This window comes from Geotrypetes seraphini, chromosome 6 (genome assembly GCF_902459505.1).
Source record: "Geotrypetes seraphini chromosome 6, aGeoSer1.1, whole genome shotgun sequence".
NCBI classification, from domain to species: Eukaryota; Metazoa; Chordata; class Amphibia; order Gymnophiona; family Dermophiidae; genus Geotrypetes; species Geotrypetes seraphini.
Genome location: NC_047089.1, coordinates 17,141,856 through 17,159,968, shown reverse-complemented (window position 1 = coordinate 17,159,968; position 18,113 = coordinate 17,141,856). Strand labels below are relative to the sequence as shown.

Here is an 18,113-nt window from a genome sequence, read left to right as displayed (position 1 = left end):
CTAAGGCTCTTTACACCTGCATTGTGAGGTCATAGGGCTTTATGGTTATAGAAACATGACGGCAGATAAAGGCCAAATGGCTCATCTAGTCTGCCCAACAAAGAAAAATGAGGAGACCCGATGATCCACTGATGAAAACAAAAACTGTGGATACAGATGTTCTGGAGATAATTTATTAAACACTGACATATAAAACCATGAAAATTCAATGAAAAAAGTACAATGATAAAAAATACAGTGATAAAAATCCATCCGTACCCTACATGGTCTGTGTTTAGGCGAACACGCCTTCCTCAGGGGTCCAATGGTTTGCAACCTCACATATAAAGAATTGGACTGAAAACAGTCTATTGTCTTTAAACATGTCTGTGTTTAATAAATTATCTCCAGAACATCTGTATCCACAGTTTTGGCTATCACATCTAGGCGCAGACTTACAGAATACTACCGAGGAGGGAAGTCATCACCATAGGTTACCATTAGCATTACCAGACGGACATGATCGCATATGTGTATAAATGATTGGATTGCCAGCAGTTACACCTGCTTTTGCCGCCTTAAAGAACGGCCCCTTTGCTCTACTGCGGCTGGGGTTGAAAGCACAGCTTCAGTGTGAAACTGGTATCTTTAACTACTTATTGAAAACTGTATTCTCAGTGGTACGTGAGTTTGAAATAGGGCGAAAGTGCGGGTAGATCAATATTTAATTTGCTTTTGCAAAAAAAGAGAAACTTTTCATTCCATGCCTATGGAAGAAAATCTTTATTGAATAAAGTCCTGTGTGTCACATTTGAAGCAAAGAGCTCAAATCCATATCTTAAAAGATGTATTTTCAATCATTTACACAAAGGGCCTGATAATACAGCACCTTAAAAAAAATCAGCACGACGGCGCTTATTGTGATTCTGCAAAAGGTGTGTGCCGTATATAAAATCACGCTTAGCAGTCGTACGCGCCCCCATGTAGGCTAAGAAAAACTAGGCTTAGATGCCAGCGCCTAACCCCCTCTTCTACGAAACCGCGATGGCGGTTTCTCTCCCGGGGAGCCACGCCGAATGGCCCGCGCTGCTCCCGATGCTCATAGGAACGCAGTTTGCGTCGGGAGCAGCGTGGGCCGTTCAGCGCGGTTTTGCAGAAGAAGGGGTAAGTTGCGCGCTGACTGGTCGTCTTCTACATCAGTGTGCGTAACTTTTAGGAACGCCCACGCTCCTTGCCCTGGCCATGACCCCCTTTTCAGATTCACACACTAGAACTGATGCGCATCGCTTTATAAAGCGCACCTACCAATTTGTGCACGTAACTTTTTAATTAGTGCCAATCGGCATCAATTATGAGGTCTTAATTGCCAGTTATCGGCACCGATTGGTCCTGTGCGCGCCGATTTCCATGCACAGCTTATGGGGCTATATCTATAGAATGGGAGGGGGGAATGCAAACAGGATATTTCTATAAGCTGGCACCTAAAGGTTTGAGGTTTTAGGCTCATCGGAGGAATCATTAATTGATAAGATGTTTCTGTGCACTAAGTTCTATTCTGTAGGGTAGCATCTAACCACTGGCGTAGAGAGGGTGAGAGGCGTCCAGTGGTGCCCTCTCCTCTGCCCCTCCCCCTCCTCTGTACCGGTTCAGCTTCCCTGGCCGAGCAGCATCTTTGAATTGCAGCCCGCACCAGTATCGGCTCTCCCTCTGATGTCAGTTCCTAGTTATGGGACCCGGAAGTAATATCAGAGGGTGAGCGCTGAGGCCAGTGCGAGCTGCAGGTCGGAGCCGCTGCTCACACCGGCGAAGATTTAGAGGTACGGTGGGGGGGAGGGGGAGTGAAGGCACGTACACGGTGGAGGAGGAGTGGAAAGGAGCGGAGGAGAGGTGCCGGTGCCCCCACCAAGATGGCGCCTGGGGCAATCTTTCCTCCCCCCTTACTACGTCACTGCATCTAAGTGCTATACACGGTTTCAGCAATCGCGGTTTCGATTATTCACGGTTTTTAGCTTGCTGGCTCCTCCCCTCCAAATGACGCCAGCTTGCATAAAGATTCCAAGCGTTTGCAGAGAAAATCGCCCGATTCCCGGCACTTTCTTCACCTTGTTTTGCCTCTCCTTCAGGAACAGGCCAGGTCTCCCGCCATGTTATTCGCGGTTTCACCCTATTCACGATGGTTTTTAATAGAAAACAGCGAATAACATGAAAAAGTTATTCGTGGTTTTTCTGCATTCGCGGGTCTGTCAATCCCCTATCACAGCGAATACAGAGGGAGAATCGAAGTGCCTATCATCAAGGGGGACTTCACATGGGCGGAGCAGGGGTGGGCCATGAGTGTGTCTACCAGTTGAGCGCCCTTTATAGAATACTTTCTATTATGTGTGCCACTTGGCACACTTATGCCTGCTGTAGATCTGGGGGCACATTTCATAAAAGAAAGACGTCCAAATGTGGCATAGATGGGCAGATTGGATGGTTTTCTCACCAAAGGGGGGTTGAAGGGGACGGCAGAGATGGGGACGGGGCAGTGAAAGGACCAGCGGAGACGAGGCGGTGCAGAGGATGGTGGTCCATGTCATTCTCTAATGGCAATATAAACGACTGGGGAAAATACAAAAGAAAAGTTCCTAAAGGTCAAATATATCCAGACGCTGATAAAGGAACCAATAAAGCTACTTTAAATGCTTTTAACCTCGAGTAGTGCTCAGACTCCAAAGATGGATTGTAAGAACTCAATATGGGGACAAACCCCTGTAGAGATTCTTATGGTATCTATCATTGCACCATATTATGGTTAAAGGTGGTTTAAAGTGCTTATTTGAAAAATGTTGATAATTCATTAATCCATAAAGAAGCGTAATGTCCAAATGTAAATCAACTTTTGAAATTATAATTTCAAAAATAAACTTAGCTTGAAAATTATCAACAGCATGAGTTCAGCTGGGTCCTGACGCGTTTCGCCGCTCTGGCTTCCTCAGAGAACCCGCTAAAGTGCTGGAAAAGTTCAATGCTGTGAATGTCCTGATTCAAAAAAGTAAACAGGAAACAGAAAAATTACTTTTTTGAATCAGGACATTCACAGCATTGAACTTTTCCAGCACTTTAGCGGGTTCTCTGAGGAAGCCAGAGCGGCGAAACGCGTCAGGACCCAGCTGAACTCATGCTGTTGATAATTTTCAAGCTAAGTTTATTTTTGAAATTATAATTTCAAAAGTTGATTTACATTTGGACATTACGCTTCTTTATGGATTAATGAATTATCAACATTTTTCAAATAAGCACTTTAAACCACCTTTAACCATAATATGGTGCAATGATAGATACCATAAGAATCTCTACAGGGGTTTGTCCCCATATTGAGTTCTTACAATCCATCTTTGGAGTCTGAGCACTACTCGAGGTTAAAAGCATTTAAAGTAGCTTTATTGGTTCCTTTATCAGCGTCTGGATTCTCTAATGGCAAACATTTAAATTTAGTCATCACAAGCTAATACAATAATACACTAGAGCAAGAAGCTAGTGACTGTCAGTAAATATTTTTAAAAGGACAAACGCTTGGCTGTGCCCTGTGTCACTGTTTGCATCGGCTGCTCTGTGCCGTGTCTTTGTCTTTTTTATTTTATTTTTTTCTAATCTTTATTGATTTTTAACTTTGACAGTGTAATACAATTAATTGAACATAAAATACTGCATAAAAGCACTATTAACTACACAAGTAATACATAAAACAATCATTTTCTACCACCCTCCTCCCAATTATTAATACAATAAGACGTATGATGTGATTACAATATTATAATTAAGTAATTTTAATCCTCAAAATACATTTCCCTCCCCTCACCTGCCCACCCTGGATGTGTAAGGAAATCTAAGAAAAGGAGAGATACGTGATAGAGAATGACACGGTGACAAAATTCATCACCGTTCCCGTCCCCGCGGATAACCGCGGGAAACCATCTTCATGTCATTCTTTAAGAAGAGAGGGAAGAATCAGAGTATGAATGGCCACAACCACTGACCCGCAAACTTTGCTCTGAAGAATGCTGGTGTAGAAGGACTGAGGTTGAAACAGACACTACAGAATGACAGTCTCTGGTATCCAGAGCAGATATTGTGATGTCATAATGCCTCATTCCACCAGTGCCTAAGAGCCAATCACATCAGTGATGTCACAATGGCTTCATTATCCTTGGCTCCCATAAGAATCAGAGTATGAATGGGCCCAGCTTTGCTTTGAAGAATGCTGGTGTAGAAGGACTGAGGTTGAAACAGACACTACAGAATAACAGTCTCTGGTATCCAGAGCAGATATTGTGATGTCATAATGCCTCATTCCACCAGTGCCTAAGAGCCAATCACATCAGTGATGTCACAATGGCTTCATTATCCTTGGCTCACATAAGAATCAGAGTATGAATGGCCACAACCACTGACCCGCAAGCTTTGCTTTGAAGAATGCTGGTGTAGAAGGACTGAGGTTGAAACAGACACTACAGAATGACAGTCTCTGGTATCCAGAGCAGATATTGTGATGTCATAATGCCTCATTCCACCAGTGCCTAAGAGCCAATCACATCAGTGATGTCACAATGGCTTCATTATCCTTGGCTCCCATAAGAATCAGAGTATGAATGGGCCCAGCTTTGCTTTGAAGAATGCTGGTGTAGAAGGACTGAGGTTGAAACAGACACTACAGAATAACAGTCTCTGGTATCCAGAGCAGATATTGTGATGTCATAATGCCTCATTCCACCAGTGCCTAAGAGCCAATCACATCAGTGATGTCACAATGGCTTCATTATCCTTGGCTCACATAAGAATCAGAGTATGAATGGCCACAACCACTGACCCACAAGCTTTGCTGTGAAGAATGCTGGTGTAGAAGGACCGAGGTTGAACTAGACACTACAGAATGACAGTCTCTGGTATCGAGAGCAGATATTGTGATGTCATAATGCCTCATTCCACCAGTGCCTAAGAGCCAACCTCATCAGTGATGTCATAATGGCTTCATTATCCTTGGCTCCCATAAGAATCAGAGTATGAATGGCCACAACCACTGACCCGCAAGCTTTGCTTTGAAGAATGCTGGTGTAGAAGGACTGAGGTTGAAACAGGCACTAGAAAATGACATGGGATTATTTCCCGCGGTTATCCGCAGGGGCGGGAACGGTGATGAATTTTGTCACCGTGTCATTCTCTAATACGTGACCCTTATTGCGAGGCGTGTCTTTGTCTTTTGAAAACCAGTGACGGTTGCTGCATTGCCTAAGGCAGGCTACGGCTCTCCGAGCATCACTTTTATTTCATTCCGTTTTTAAACTCCGCTAATCTGTTTGTCTTTTGTTCGAAGCATCGTGCAGGTGGCTTTTTACTTCCAAATTTAAGGCTTGGTAGGGGGCAGTTCTGTAAGTGGGAGCCACAAATTAGGGGCCCACTTTCCTCAGAATTCTACATATGCCCCCCCCCCAAGATTCTATATATGATGACTAAAGTTGCGCTTGCAGGTTTGGCCACGCAACCAAAGTGCAAGCGCAACGCCATTGTGTAATGAATAACAACAACTTCTTATTTCTATAGTTCCACCAGAAGCACACGGCGCTGAACAATTAAACACACAAGAGACAGTCCCTGCCCGATAGAGCTTACGATGTACTTATAACAGACACACGGGACAAAAGGGTGAATCTATATATGCTGTTCAAATAGGGAATTAGAAAGGGAATGATGAGGCGTTTAGGAAGGGGGGGACTATGACCAACAGAAATGGGTGCTTTACAAGTTGGTTAGGACCTAAATTCAGCTTCAAAAAAGGGGGCTTTCAGCCTGGATTTGAATTCCGCCAGAGGCAGAGCCTGACGCACCAAGTCAGGCAGGTTGTTTCAGGCATATGGCGCAGCAAGCTAGAAGGGACGGGGTCAGGAGTTGGCCGTAGAGGAGAAGGGTACCGCCAAGAGGGACTTTTGAGCAGGGGTCTATTACATATTGCATGTACGGCGCTGCGTATGCCTTTCAGCGCTAAAGAAATGATAAATAGTAGTGTATATTTCCCTTCATATTTGGGGGGGGGGATTAGGGGTACAGCCCTCTCGTGAATCTATAAAAAAATTGCAAATAATTTTAGGGCCCCATCCTGACCCTTCCAAAGCTTACCTTTACAGCCCTGATGATCTAGTGGTCAAACGATCTTTCTACCCTCCTGACCCTTGCAGAGCCGCTGTAAAACTGGCTGCCTCGAGTTCCCGCAGCAGTCCGGCGAGACCACAGGAACTTGCGGGACCAACGCGGGAACCTGCAGCGGCCATTTTTGATAGCCGGATCTGCCTAGGACAGGACCGCAGGAAGATCGCTCCTGCCCCGCTTCACCTCTGGACCACCAGGGCTTTAAAGAGAAGCTGTGGAGGCGGGAGGGAGGCTGCTTGTTTAGAGACTCGTCAATAACTCAAAATTTGTGAATCCCAATACTGTGACTATGGAGGGAAGACCTGTAATAGAAGTAGGGCTCAAATGTGGGCCTTACCATGCAGCCACACACAGATGCTGTGGCGAAGAGAGGTTGGTTCATTTTTTTATGATGCCTAAGCTTCGTGTTCTTTGGGGGCTATTTTTGGGAATTTCAATACAGGCTGTCGGTTCAGGCATTGATCCTAAGTATACTCAATTATTGTAATGTTAACGCCTAATTAATTACACACAGTTCAGAATATCGCTTTGCAGTTGATTTTTATGCTGAAAAAAACACAATCACGTGATTGAGCATTAGTCTACCCTAATCATTACTAATGCATCTCCTAAGGTCAATCAAACTCTTGACGCTTACCTTGCAAAAATTCCTCTAGATGACCAAGGTCAAAATAAACATCTTGAACATTCTGATATGTAATAAGATATTTACACGGGAATTTCAAGAATGTAGCTACCCGTTATTCTATAAGACATAACACATAGCAAGCAACTCGAGACCATGGCCATGAGAAGGGACAGTAGCATATTAAGGGGGAGGCGACGGATCATCCTGGGTGCCATCCTTGAGGTAATGCAAGTACTTTTCTGCCACCCCCCCATGCCACGTACGCACCTTCCCCCCATCTCTTTAAATCTTTGCCATCCCAAGCAACTTTTCCAGCCTGCTGCTTGCTTATGCCAGCCTGGCTCCCCTCTGAAATCGCATCCAGGTCGTGGGGGCCAGGAAGTGATGTCAGAGGGAAAGCCAACGCCGGCGCGAGCAGCGGGCCAGAGAAGCTACTCGCAGTGGCGAAGATGTAAAGAGGTACGGGAGAGGGAGAGCACATGTGGTGTGGAGGGCAGGGAAGGATCAGGGGGCAGAGAGGAGGGCGCCCCCTGCCCTCGCTATACCACCAGGAAGGGATGGGATGTTTCGAAGAGTTGCTGGCATTGTTACGGCATGCAAGGTCAGTGCGCCCAACATGGGCACCGGTATTTACACCGGATTTCAGCAGGTACAAGTCTGGCACCCAAAGTTATGGTGCCAGAATCGGCGCTAAGCATGATTCTATAAAGGATGTGGGTCTCTTATAGAGCGACGCTTAGTGCCGATCTTTTCCAGCAGCCATTTTTGAGCGCCATGCATGATATTTGGCCTATAGTAATGTAGTAAATGATAGCTGACCTGAACTGCCCATCCAGTCTGCCCTTTAGTTACATGTATAAGAACTCTTATACTCATACGTCTTAGGTTGGTATTGATGCATCTACATTTAGACATGCGCGCTTACACGACATCTGTGGCCGCTGTAAATGTTGCCTAAATGAGACATTTGCGTAAACTCGAGGTACTCAATATCAGTTCCCAAGGTCTACAACCCAATTGGGTTTTCAGGATTTCCACAGTGAATATGTAGAAGGTCTAGTGCATACCGTGGAGGCAACGCATGCAGATAAATCTCTTGCATATTTATTGGGGAAATCCTGAAAACCCAACTGGGTTGAGGACCAACATCGGAACAACCATTTGTCAACTAAGCACGTGAATGTTGGCCCTTAGCCAGCTCGAAGACTGAAAATCATCACTAACCACCTAAGCCTCTGCTTCGCCAAGGGACCACAACAGTTGAGGGCCCATGACCCCTTTGGCCCAAGGGCACAAATCACTGTTAGTCTGCCCCAACGCTCACCCTAACTGTTCCCAGACCGCCCACAAAGTGCCAGGGGATATTCAGGACTAAGACAGGGCCATAACCAGACACCCATTTTTGAGTAGGCCTGAGTCCAAAGTGGGTGGGCAACAAAAACCCCCCCCAAAAAAACCCAGCCCAGCATCTCCTGCCCTTCCATCCTGCAATCAAGGTGTCTTAACTGCATTCCCCAAAGCCCTCTGGTACCTTTTAAATCCTTCTTCATTACATTGCATTATTTATTTATTTGGACTTCTATCCCGTTCTTCTGGGAGCTCAGAACGGGTTACAATTGACATTCACAGTAAAATACAGGACAAAATTTACAGGCATTTGTAGAGAGACAGGTGAGAAGAGAGGGGAGCATGGGAAGGGAGGAAGAGGATTGAGAGAGAGGGAGCGGGAGATTAAGGAATGGGGGTAAGGGGGGGGGCTGTCCGTTAGTTTCTTTTATTCCGCCAATATCTTGCGGATTACAAAAGGAAGAGATTCTGGTCATTTCCAGATGATTACAGGGAAGCTATTAGTTGGAACATTTGGAGGCTGATGATGGAGTTGAGGATGTTGGTTGTATCGGGAGTTTGTCTTGACATATTTTTTGAACATTTCCTTCCTGAAGGTTCTGTAGTTTGGTGCTGAAATCGCCAGCAGCAACTCGCACCCATTCCTTGTGCTGGCCCAAAGCCTTCCCTCCGATGCACCTTCTGGCCCCATGAACAGGAAGTTGCATCAGCGGGAAGGCACAGGGCTGGTGCGAGCAGTAGTTATGAATTCCTGCTTGCTGCCGGCGAAGAAGAGGAGTTAAAAGGTTGCAGGGGCTTGGAGTGCAGTTAACAAACCCCCACGATCACAGAAGGGAAGGAAGGGAGAGATGCTGGACATCGTTAGCTGACAGGGGCTTGGTAAACCCCCGCCAGCCACATCACAACTGGGTGGGCTTCTCCTGGCTTTGTAAATCATTTTGACTTCAACCCTGTAGTCTTTTGGTACGTCTTTTTCTCTTTCCTGAACAAAACTTTATCTTTATTAAAAAAACTAATCGTTCTAATCACATGTTCTTTGGGTGTTGGACTTCTAAAAATCCTCTTTTGGAAACATATTTTATTTTTCTTTCAGCCATAGCCCAGCTCACAAGTATTACCTGGCCACAGATCCCATCACCGGATCCATATTCCTTTCGGACACCAGCAGTCGACGGGTCTACAAAATCAAGTCTACCACAGTTATCAAGGACATTGTTAAGAATTTGGAAGTGGTGGGTGGAACTGGAGACCAGTGTCTTCCTTTCGATGACAATCGTTGTGGCGATGGGGGCAAAGCCATTGAAGCTGCACTCACCAATCCAAGAGGTAAGGTGAAGATTTTAAGAGAAGGCGGCAAAGCCAGGGATGAACGCTGACCTTTTTTCAGAAGGAGGAGCAGGACGTAGGTGAGGGGAGGAGTCATTTCGCTGTTTCAGAACAGAAGCAGTTCTTAAGAATTTGAAATACTAGTTTTGCCTCACAAATTAAACAGGAAACAGAAAGAAAACGAATATGCTTTGCATGTCCTAACGGCCAACTAAATCATTTTAAGAAATATATTGTGAATTTACATTGGCTTCAAATTGCATTCTTCGTTGGAGTCAATAGTCAAAGCTATGTAACCAGGCGGCAACGACCAAGTTGGTAAAGGGGCTGGAACTCCTCTCGTATGAGGAAAGACTAAAACGGTTGGGGCTCTTCAGCTTGGAAAAGAGACAGCTGAGGAGAGATAGGGTTGAAGTCTACAAAATCCTGAGTGGAGTAGAACGGGTACAAGCGGATCGATTTTTCGCTCCGTCAAAAATGATGGGACACTCGATGAAGTTACAGGGAAATACTTTTAAAACCAATCGGAGGAAATATTTTTTCACGCAGAGAATAATTAAGCTCTGGAACACATTGTCAGAGGTTGTGGTAAGAGCGTATAGCGTAGCTGGTTTTAAGAAAGGTTTGGACAATTTCCTGGAGGAAAAGTCCATAGTCTGCTATTGAGAAAAACACGGGGGAAGCCACTGCTTGCCCTGGATTGGTAACATGGAATGTTGCTACTCTTTGGGGTTCTAGAATCTTGTTACTCTCTGGGATTCCGGAATCTTGCTGTTCTTTGAGATTCTGTATGGAATGTTGCTACTCTTTGGGGTTCCGGAATCTTTTGTTACTCTTTGGGATTCTGGAATGTTGCTACTCCTTGGGTTTTGATCAGGTACTAGTGACCTGGATTGGCCACCGTGGGAATGGGCTACTGGGCTTGATGGACCATTGGTCTGAACCCGTAAATGACTTAAGTTCTTAGGAAAGGCTCGGGGCTGGCGCAAACAGTAGTTATGAGTTCCTTTGAGGTAGGATTATCAAACTTCCAGATTTCCCCGGCCATGTCCTCCTTTTGAGGACATGTCGGGGTGTCCGGACAGCTTTTCAAAACTTGGCACTTTGTCCGGGTTTTGAAAAGCTTCCCGACATAATCATGTGGGGAAGGGGCACCCGCACAGACGCAACGCGGTGATATCACGCGCATTCACGTGATGTTATTACGTCATGTCCGCGCATGCGCGGATGTTGGGGGCGGGGCTGGGGCGGAACAGGATAGGAAAGAGGTGGAACTGGGCGGTCCTCTGGGCAGGGCTATGGGTCTTGATTTTCCCAAAGGAAAATCCAGTAACCCAACTTTGAGGGACTATCACACTGGATAGCGCCACTGAATATCCCCTCTAACTGCCTAACCAGTTACGTTGTAGGTAGGTTTGCCATATTTTAGTCCGGAAAACTCCGGACACGTAACACCGCCCTGCTCCACTTCCATCCCCACCCCATTCAGCCCCCCCAGCCCCTCCCCCACAAAGCCTCCTCTCTTCCCCGACAAGCTCTGGCTGCGTCTGGAGGGCCCGCAGCATGCGCGGATGTGTGTGACGTCATTTGTGCATGCTCAGAGGCCTTCCAGATGCAGCTGGAGCTTGTCGGGGATTTCCAAAACCCAGATAAACTGCCGGGTTTTAAAAAGTTTGTCCAGGAGTCCGGGACAAGTTTTTTTTATAATGGCCTGCCTCTACGTTCAGCTGTTTAAACGCCCAGACCACCACTACGTCTACACTTAAGTCATATAATAAACCAAAAAAAAGCCTAAGTTCCAAATGCCCAAAGCCAGGTCATATAGGCGAAGGAGGAGCCAGTCCTTCGCCTAAAAGCTGGATTCTGTAACCGGCGTCTGTCAAAAACAACACCTGTTACAGAATTCACCCCCCCCCCAGCAACGATTGTGACAGGAGAGATGGCTCATCTCCCCTGCCGTGATAGCAATACCATCAAGTGCCGCGAGAACTGCCGCCAGCCATTCAGAAAGCGGTGTGGGCCCAAGCAGGAGCGTTTAAAGCTTGGGCCTGACTGCCGCACTCCTGACTCGTGCACCCGCTGCTGGAAAATGATACAGAGCCGTCGAGGGAGGGATATACACTGGATCACCAGGCTAGAAAAAAGTACGGCGGGGAACGACAGCGGCTGCGGCGCAGGGGGGGGGGGTTGCAGTTGTACGGGGGGCAGCGAGGCAGTGTTTAAAGGTGTTGCGACCATGGGGGGGGGGTGTTTTGCATTTGTACAGGGGGAGGAGCGGCGGGCGATGTTTAAAAAGCTGGTGCGCAGGGGATTAAAATATTGCACCTTCGCTTCATAAGACACACCGAGATTTCCACCCACTTTGGGGTGGGAAAAAAGTGCGTTTATGGAACGAAAAATACAGTACATCAAAGTCAAAATAAAAATAAAAGGGGGATAGGAAGGGGAAGGGAGAGAGTGAAGAGGGGAGGGAGGTTGCTTCTTAAAAGTAGGATGGAATTTGCATTTTCATAATTGCATCGTCATCCAGTTCACTTCCAAGCATCTTCAGAAGATGGACAGTTCACAATTTTTTTTTTCATTTTTGCATATCCAGTAGCGCTTCATTTGTAGGAAAATACAAAGATAGTCTGTGCACCGAGCCACGATTTCTGGGCATATTGTTTAGCTGGAATTGGTTGCCAACAAAACATGCTGTGGGTATATTGCTAAGCAGAAGAGAAAAATATCTTTTATTTATGCTGCTACATGCATCTTTTAAAATGTATTATTCCTAGAAGTATTTTTTTTTTTTTTGCTGTTTTTTTTATTTTTTGGACACAACTTATATGTAACTGGGTCACAGTGGAATTTTTAGAATGACATATAGTAAGTTGCTGCCATTCAGATGCCTGGATATAATTACTTCTTCTCATTGGTTTCTGTGTTTTGAAAACTTGGGCCTTGCTTTACCCCGTAATCTGGCTTGGAACATGGAGACTCATTATTTCTCTGGGTTTATTTTCCCAACAGTGAAGTGTCATCTGTGGTGTGACAAGTGACCAGGATTATAAGGACTTGAACTGTCCTGCTGAAACTTGCTAGATATGATCATTCTGAGTTCATTTTGCCAACGCTCACTTTTAGATCCATCATGCGTCTATGGAGTCACTTCTAGTAACATATAATTAGGAATAACGCCCTAAATTAAATTGTAAAAGACTGCCGCACTGTAACGGCTGCCGCGCTATAACGGCCCTGAAGCCCATAGAGATTTAAAAGGCTTTGGGGCTGTTGCCACGCGGCAGCCGCTAGCGTGGCTTTGTAAAAGAGGGGGTTAATTTATTTAAGTATATTTATTATCTAATAATCCCAAAAACATACACTCCACAGACTAGAAAAAAACCACATATGATTGTATAAATCTACATAAAATGGGTATCTTCATTAAAAAAAACGAGTGGGGGAAGGGACACAGAGTCAAACCGTGTGAGGACAATCAATTTATTAAAACATCATATATTTATGTCATGTACATAAAATATGGCAGGCATAAAAATATAAATGTATAAACTGGACCCCATTTACATTTATATTTTTATGCCTGCTATGATTTTATGCCTGCCGTATTTTATGCAATCGCACACCAGAGTTGCCAGTCATTAAGATTTCTTCTGCGTCTCAATGGCCACGGATTTGGGCTTGGAGGATGAGATGTACAGCGTCGGCATCTATGAGACAAACTTGGTTTTTCTTGTTACACAGAGCAGTTTGGACCCCGGTTCGTTTACAGAAATTAGACAGCTCTAAGTCTTGTAGATGTTGGCACTGCCATCTCGCAGCTGGGACATTAGATCATTTAATATTCTATTGTCCATTGATACTTAGTTTTGGGAAATCCATTTGGGGCCAAGTGAATAATCTACTGGAAAATCCGGCGGCATTATCATATGACACTGTGTTATTTGGTACTTCCATGAGAGCTAAGAGCCAAATCTCTTCTAGTAATAATAAACATTTGCTCATCATGACAGGAGTTGCCATACAGCAAATTATGAAAAATTGGGATCGGCTTAATTATAATTTTTGGTGGAATTCGTTATGCCAAATCTTTAAAATGGAGCGTGTAATAGCCATACAGCAGGGGCATTTTAAGAAATTTAAGGATGTTTGGGAGCCATTAACAAAATATTGTAAAGAATTAATATTACTTTTTCCCTTTCAACATACACGTCCAAGTTGGGGGGGGGGATGGGGATACTTTTTGTTTTCTTATGCTTAAGGACAATTGTTGGGTATGTGGGAGGGAGGGATATTTGATGTGAATTAGACTTTGGTAGAGTATTAAGTGATGTTAAAGTGTAAAATGATTTTATCTTGTCTTGCACTTATTGAACGTTTTGAAACTGAATAAACAATTTTAATAAAAAATATCTATAACATTGACACACAGTTTCCTGCCAAAAGGAAAAATTTAGCCTGTCCCAGTTCTTCCAATTTTTTGTTGACTCTGTTAGAACCAGTAAAAGACACCAAATGTTCACATCCTTGCTAACTGAAAGAGCGGCTGGTTAGACTCTCTTTTTCTTCAACAGGTATCACGGTGGACAAGTTTGGACTGATTTATTTTGTTGACGGCAACATGATCAGGCGTATCGATCAGAATGGCCTCATCTCCACCCTGCTGGGCTCCAATGACCTAACGTCTGCCAGGCCTCTCAGTTGTGACTCTGTCATGGACATATCTCAGGTATTCGTCGCAGATGTCAATGTACCCTTTTAGAATTTATTCACACTCTCGTTAGGCTGAGGTTAAAATGATTATAATGTACTCTATTGCGGTCTTACAAAGTATCAGTTAAAAATATTGCAATCAGTGCAAAATAAAACTGCCCATTTTTTGATGATTATTCCTATCTTGGCAAGGTTACACTAGCTGCAATTGAGCGATAAGTTCACTTTAAATTCCTCTGTGTATGTTACATTTGGAGGGTCTGGTATATTTGATAAATCTTTAATGGTGTATGGACCAGGGTAAAAGCCATGGGGGGATCCAGCCCTCCCCCCATTCATAGAAACATAGAAGATGACGGCAGAAAAGGGCTACAGCCCATCAAGTCTGCCCACTCTGCTTACCCACCCCCTGCCTATGCCCTAATGACCCAATTTCCTTATCTTGGCTCAGGTTCCTCCAGTGGCATTGTATATACTGTCCGGCATTCCCTCCACCCCACAACTTGTGCAGTTGGATGTCTTTCTCCCTTCCCTCCTCGCCGCAGTCAGGCATCCCTTTCATTTTTCGTGCCTCCCTCCTTCCCCCACCCAAGCTGCTGCCACGGTTCTCCAGCCTTGCGGCATTAACTTCCAAGGCGGCCTCGGCCCTTGCCAGCCTCGGCAGCTTTCTTTCTGCATCACTTCCCGTTACTGCTAGGCGGGACGCTGCAGAGAAAAAAGCTTCCAGGGCTGGCAAGGGGGCGACAGAGCTGATGCCGGAAGGTCGGATAACTGCAGCGGCAGTGTGGTGGGAGTTGGGGGGGGAGGACGGTGAAATATGCTAGACCGTGGAGAGGGGGTAAAGGAGAAAGAGAAGCTAGACCAGGGGTGGGCAACGAGGGCCAGAATCCAGTCGGGTTTGCAGGATTTCCCCAATGAATATGCATGAGATCTATTTGCATGCACTGCCTCCCATTGTATGCAAATGTTTCTCATGCATATTCATTGGGGAAATCCTGAAAACCCGACTGGATTCCGGCCCTCGTTGCCCACCCCTGAGCTAAACCATAGGAGGTAGAAGAGGGAAAAAGAAATGAATGATCAATCAGGCAGGAGGGGAGGGAGAGGGAGGAGGAATATGTCTACGCCCCCAGTCTACATCTGGGCCTCCGTCCCCCCTCCCAATGTCCCTGGTATGAACCTAAACTAAACTAAACCTTAGGTTTGTATACCGCGCCATCTCCACAAGCGTAGAGCTCGGCACGGTTTACAGGGTTAGGTTGAAAAGGAGCTACAATGAAGGATTATAGGAAAGGAGCTAGGAAGATAAAGAGGGACAGGGAACCAAACAGCGGGAAGTGTTAGGTTTTTGAAAAGAGCCAAGTTTTCAGGTGTTTGCAGAAGGATTGGAGGGAACTTGAAACTCTGAGCGGGGATGTGAGGTTATTCCAGAGTTCTGTGGTTCTAAAGGGGAGGGATGTTCCTAGTTTTCCTACGCGGGATATACCTTTTGTAGAGGGGAATGATAGTTTCAGTTTTTGGGAGGATCTAGTGGAATTAGGGTTAGAGGAATTCCAGAAGTGTGGGATAACGGGAGGGAGGATGCCATGTAGGATCTTGAAGGCTAAACAGGCACATTTAAAGAGGACTCTGGAGTGAACTGGGAGCCAGTGAAATTTGGCCAGGAGTGGGGAGACATGGTCGAACTTGCCTTTTGCGAAAATAAGCTTGGCCGCGGCGTTCTGGATTAGCTGAAGTCTATGGAGTTTTTTTTTAGTTAGGCTTAAATAGATGGAGTTGCAATAATCCAGTCTAGAGAACTTATGGATCTTATGTTATTCACAACAGGGCCTTCTTAAAGTGCCAACCGAAATAAAGTTACAAGCCCACGTATAGGTGGGCATTGGGGGTTATGGGACTCAAATCGTGGTGTACTATTCTGTTGGAGATACAACAGATGCCGAATTATTCAGTGTTCACAAAGAAGCTGAAGGCATGGCATTACAAGGACGTTTTCGAAGAAGAAAAGTGGATTGTTGCAGTTCTCTGGGTACCGCTGCCTCTGAGTAAGTCGAACGGATGTTCCAGCCCACGTGCTGTGGCTTTTCTTCAGGGCTATCGCTTTGGCTGAAATGTTGGTTCGCCTTGCTCAGGCGTGGGACGGACCCAGACAACTGTAGCAATCATGACACCAGCCAACAGATGCCTAAGAAAACAAGAAAAGTGGAATTAGCATTTAGAAGCAGTATATTCTAGAAAACGAACATTGCAGGGGAGGAGACATAGGCATCCTGGGACTGTCTGCCAAGTCTCTTCCCTGAAGAAGCCCTTTCTGGAAACGTCAATCGCTCCTCCTAAACTTACTTGCTCCACTTCATCACTGACGCTGAAACCGTGGATTGAAGACAAAGTTTTATTTTATTTTCTTTCCAGCTTATGATTTATCTTTAATCTTATCTATTGTTTTGCCTTTTGTCTTTGTTTTGTTCTATTTCTATCATTTAAATTTCTCCAGAATTCTACTGTTCAACGGCTCCCCCTTCTGCTTCTATTCCTTTCTCTCCTCTCTTCTACCTTCCAAAGTATTTAGATCAATGCTGTCTTGTTAAAATGTTTATTTTATTTTTATTTTTCCTCTAACTCTACTTTTCACTTCTCTATTACCCTCCAGGTACTTTAGTTAGATTGTGAGCCTTCGGGACAGTAAGGGAATTTTTCAAGTACCTTTCTTATTTCTAATCTTAATGTATATTTTCTGTAAACCGCTTAGAACCTAACGGATGTAGCGGTATATAAGAAATAAATTACATTACATTATTTCTTTTGGTCTGATGTTCGGTAGAATATTGCAGGTTTTAAGCTGTTTTGTGGGGGTTGGGAGGGCAAGTGATATGAATGGCTATTTGTCTGTAACTTGCCTTGAACTGACCGGCGAGGTGGATCATCAGAAAACCTCTTGCTCTTGGCAGCTGGATAATTTGGCACAGCCCTGTTTAGAACCAAATTAAATTAGCATATACAAAATAGCGGCTGAATACCTTTCTGCTAAAATTAGCAACAGCAGGGGGAAACGAGAAGACTTGAATTACATGGAATTGCTAATTGGTTGCAGCTCTAGTCGTGCCGTGCTCCTAAGACACGCAGCTTACTGGGAAAAGAGAGGTTCTCCGTTTGATCGCTGTGTTATTTTTAAATGTGGTCAACAGCACCCCCTGCAGAAGTCCAGTTTGGCAAGAAGCAGCCCCTTTCTACAAAAACCGATCCTCGAAGTCAGAATGCTTGAAGGGAGAATTTTCTGGTCTTCGGTGGGGGATATCGATGGCTTTGCTTTAGAAATTTAGAGACATCTAAAATTTTAAGCGCTCAGTTTGTTAGAGAGCGATCCAAGTCTGTGATTCAGCAATGAGAAATAGAAAGTTTTTCTGTATACTGTGGTACCTTGGTTTGTGAGCTAGCTTCTGTCAAAACTTCACTGGCTTCCGGTGATTTCTAAGTTGTTTTTTTTTAAGTTTATTAGGATTTTATATACCGCCTATCAAGGTTATCTAAGCGGTTTTTACAATCAGGTACTCAAGCATTTTTCCCTCTCTAGGATTCACTTTAAATGTACCTGCCTAATTTTCAAGATCCTCCCCTAATCCCACTATCCTGGAATTCTTCAAGACCTGACACTACCAGATCCGCCCACAAACTCAAACTATCTTTCCCCTCGTTAAAAGGCATCATATATGCAGGTAAATTAGGGAAATCCCGTTTCTTCAAATTCACTGAGCTTTGGAACAACCTCCCTGCCCCTCTGCGGAACCTATAGCTATTCTCTTCATAACCTCTAATTTCTTATTATGTCCTTCCCTCATTTATTGAATTTACCTGTAAACCGTGCCGAGCTCTATCTTTATGGAGATGATGCGCTATACAACTTAAAGTTTAGTTTAGTTTAGTAATCCAAAGCACTCGT

The 18,113-nt window shown here is 44.8% G+C and overlaps 1 protein-coding gene across 4 annotated transcripts in view; it reads left to right on the top strand.

Moving 5' to 3' along the window:
• TENM4 (teneurin transmembrane protein 4) overlaps nucleotides 1–18,113 on the top strand; it is a 1,150,563-nt gene that overhangs the window by 1,058,764 nt on the left and 73,686 nt on the right. For all 4 annotated transcript variants that reach the window (XM_033948175.1, XM_033948174.1, XM_033948172.1 and 1 more), the window contains 2 exons: nucleotides 9,231–9,463; nucleotides 14,038–14,192. In XM_033948175.1, the coding sequence (XP_033804066.1) occupies nucleotides 9,231–9,463; nucleotides 14,038–14,192 (388 nt within the window). The remainder of the gene's footprint in view (nucleotides 1–9,230; nucleotides 9,464–14,037; nucleotides 14,193–18,113) is intronic.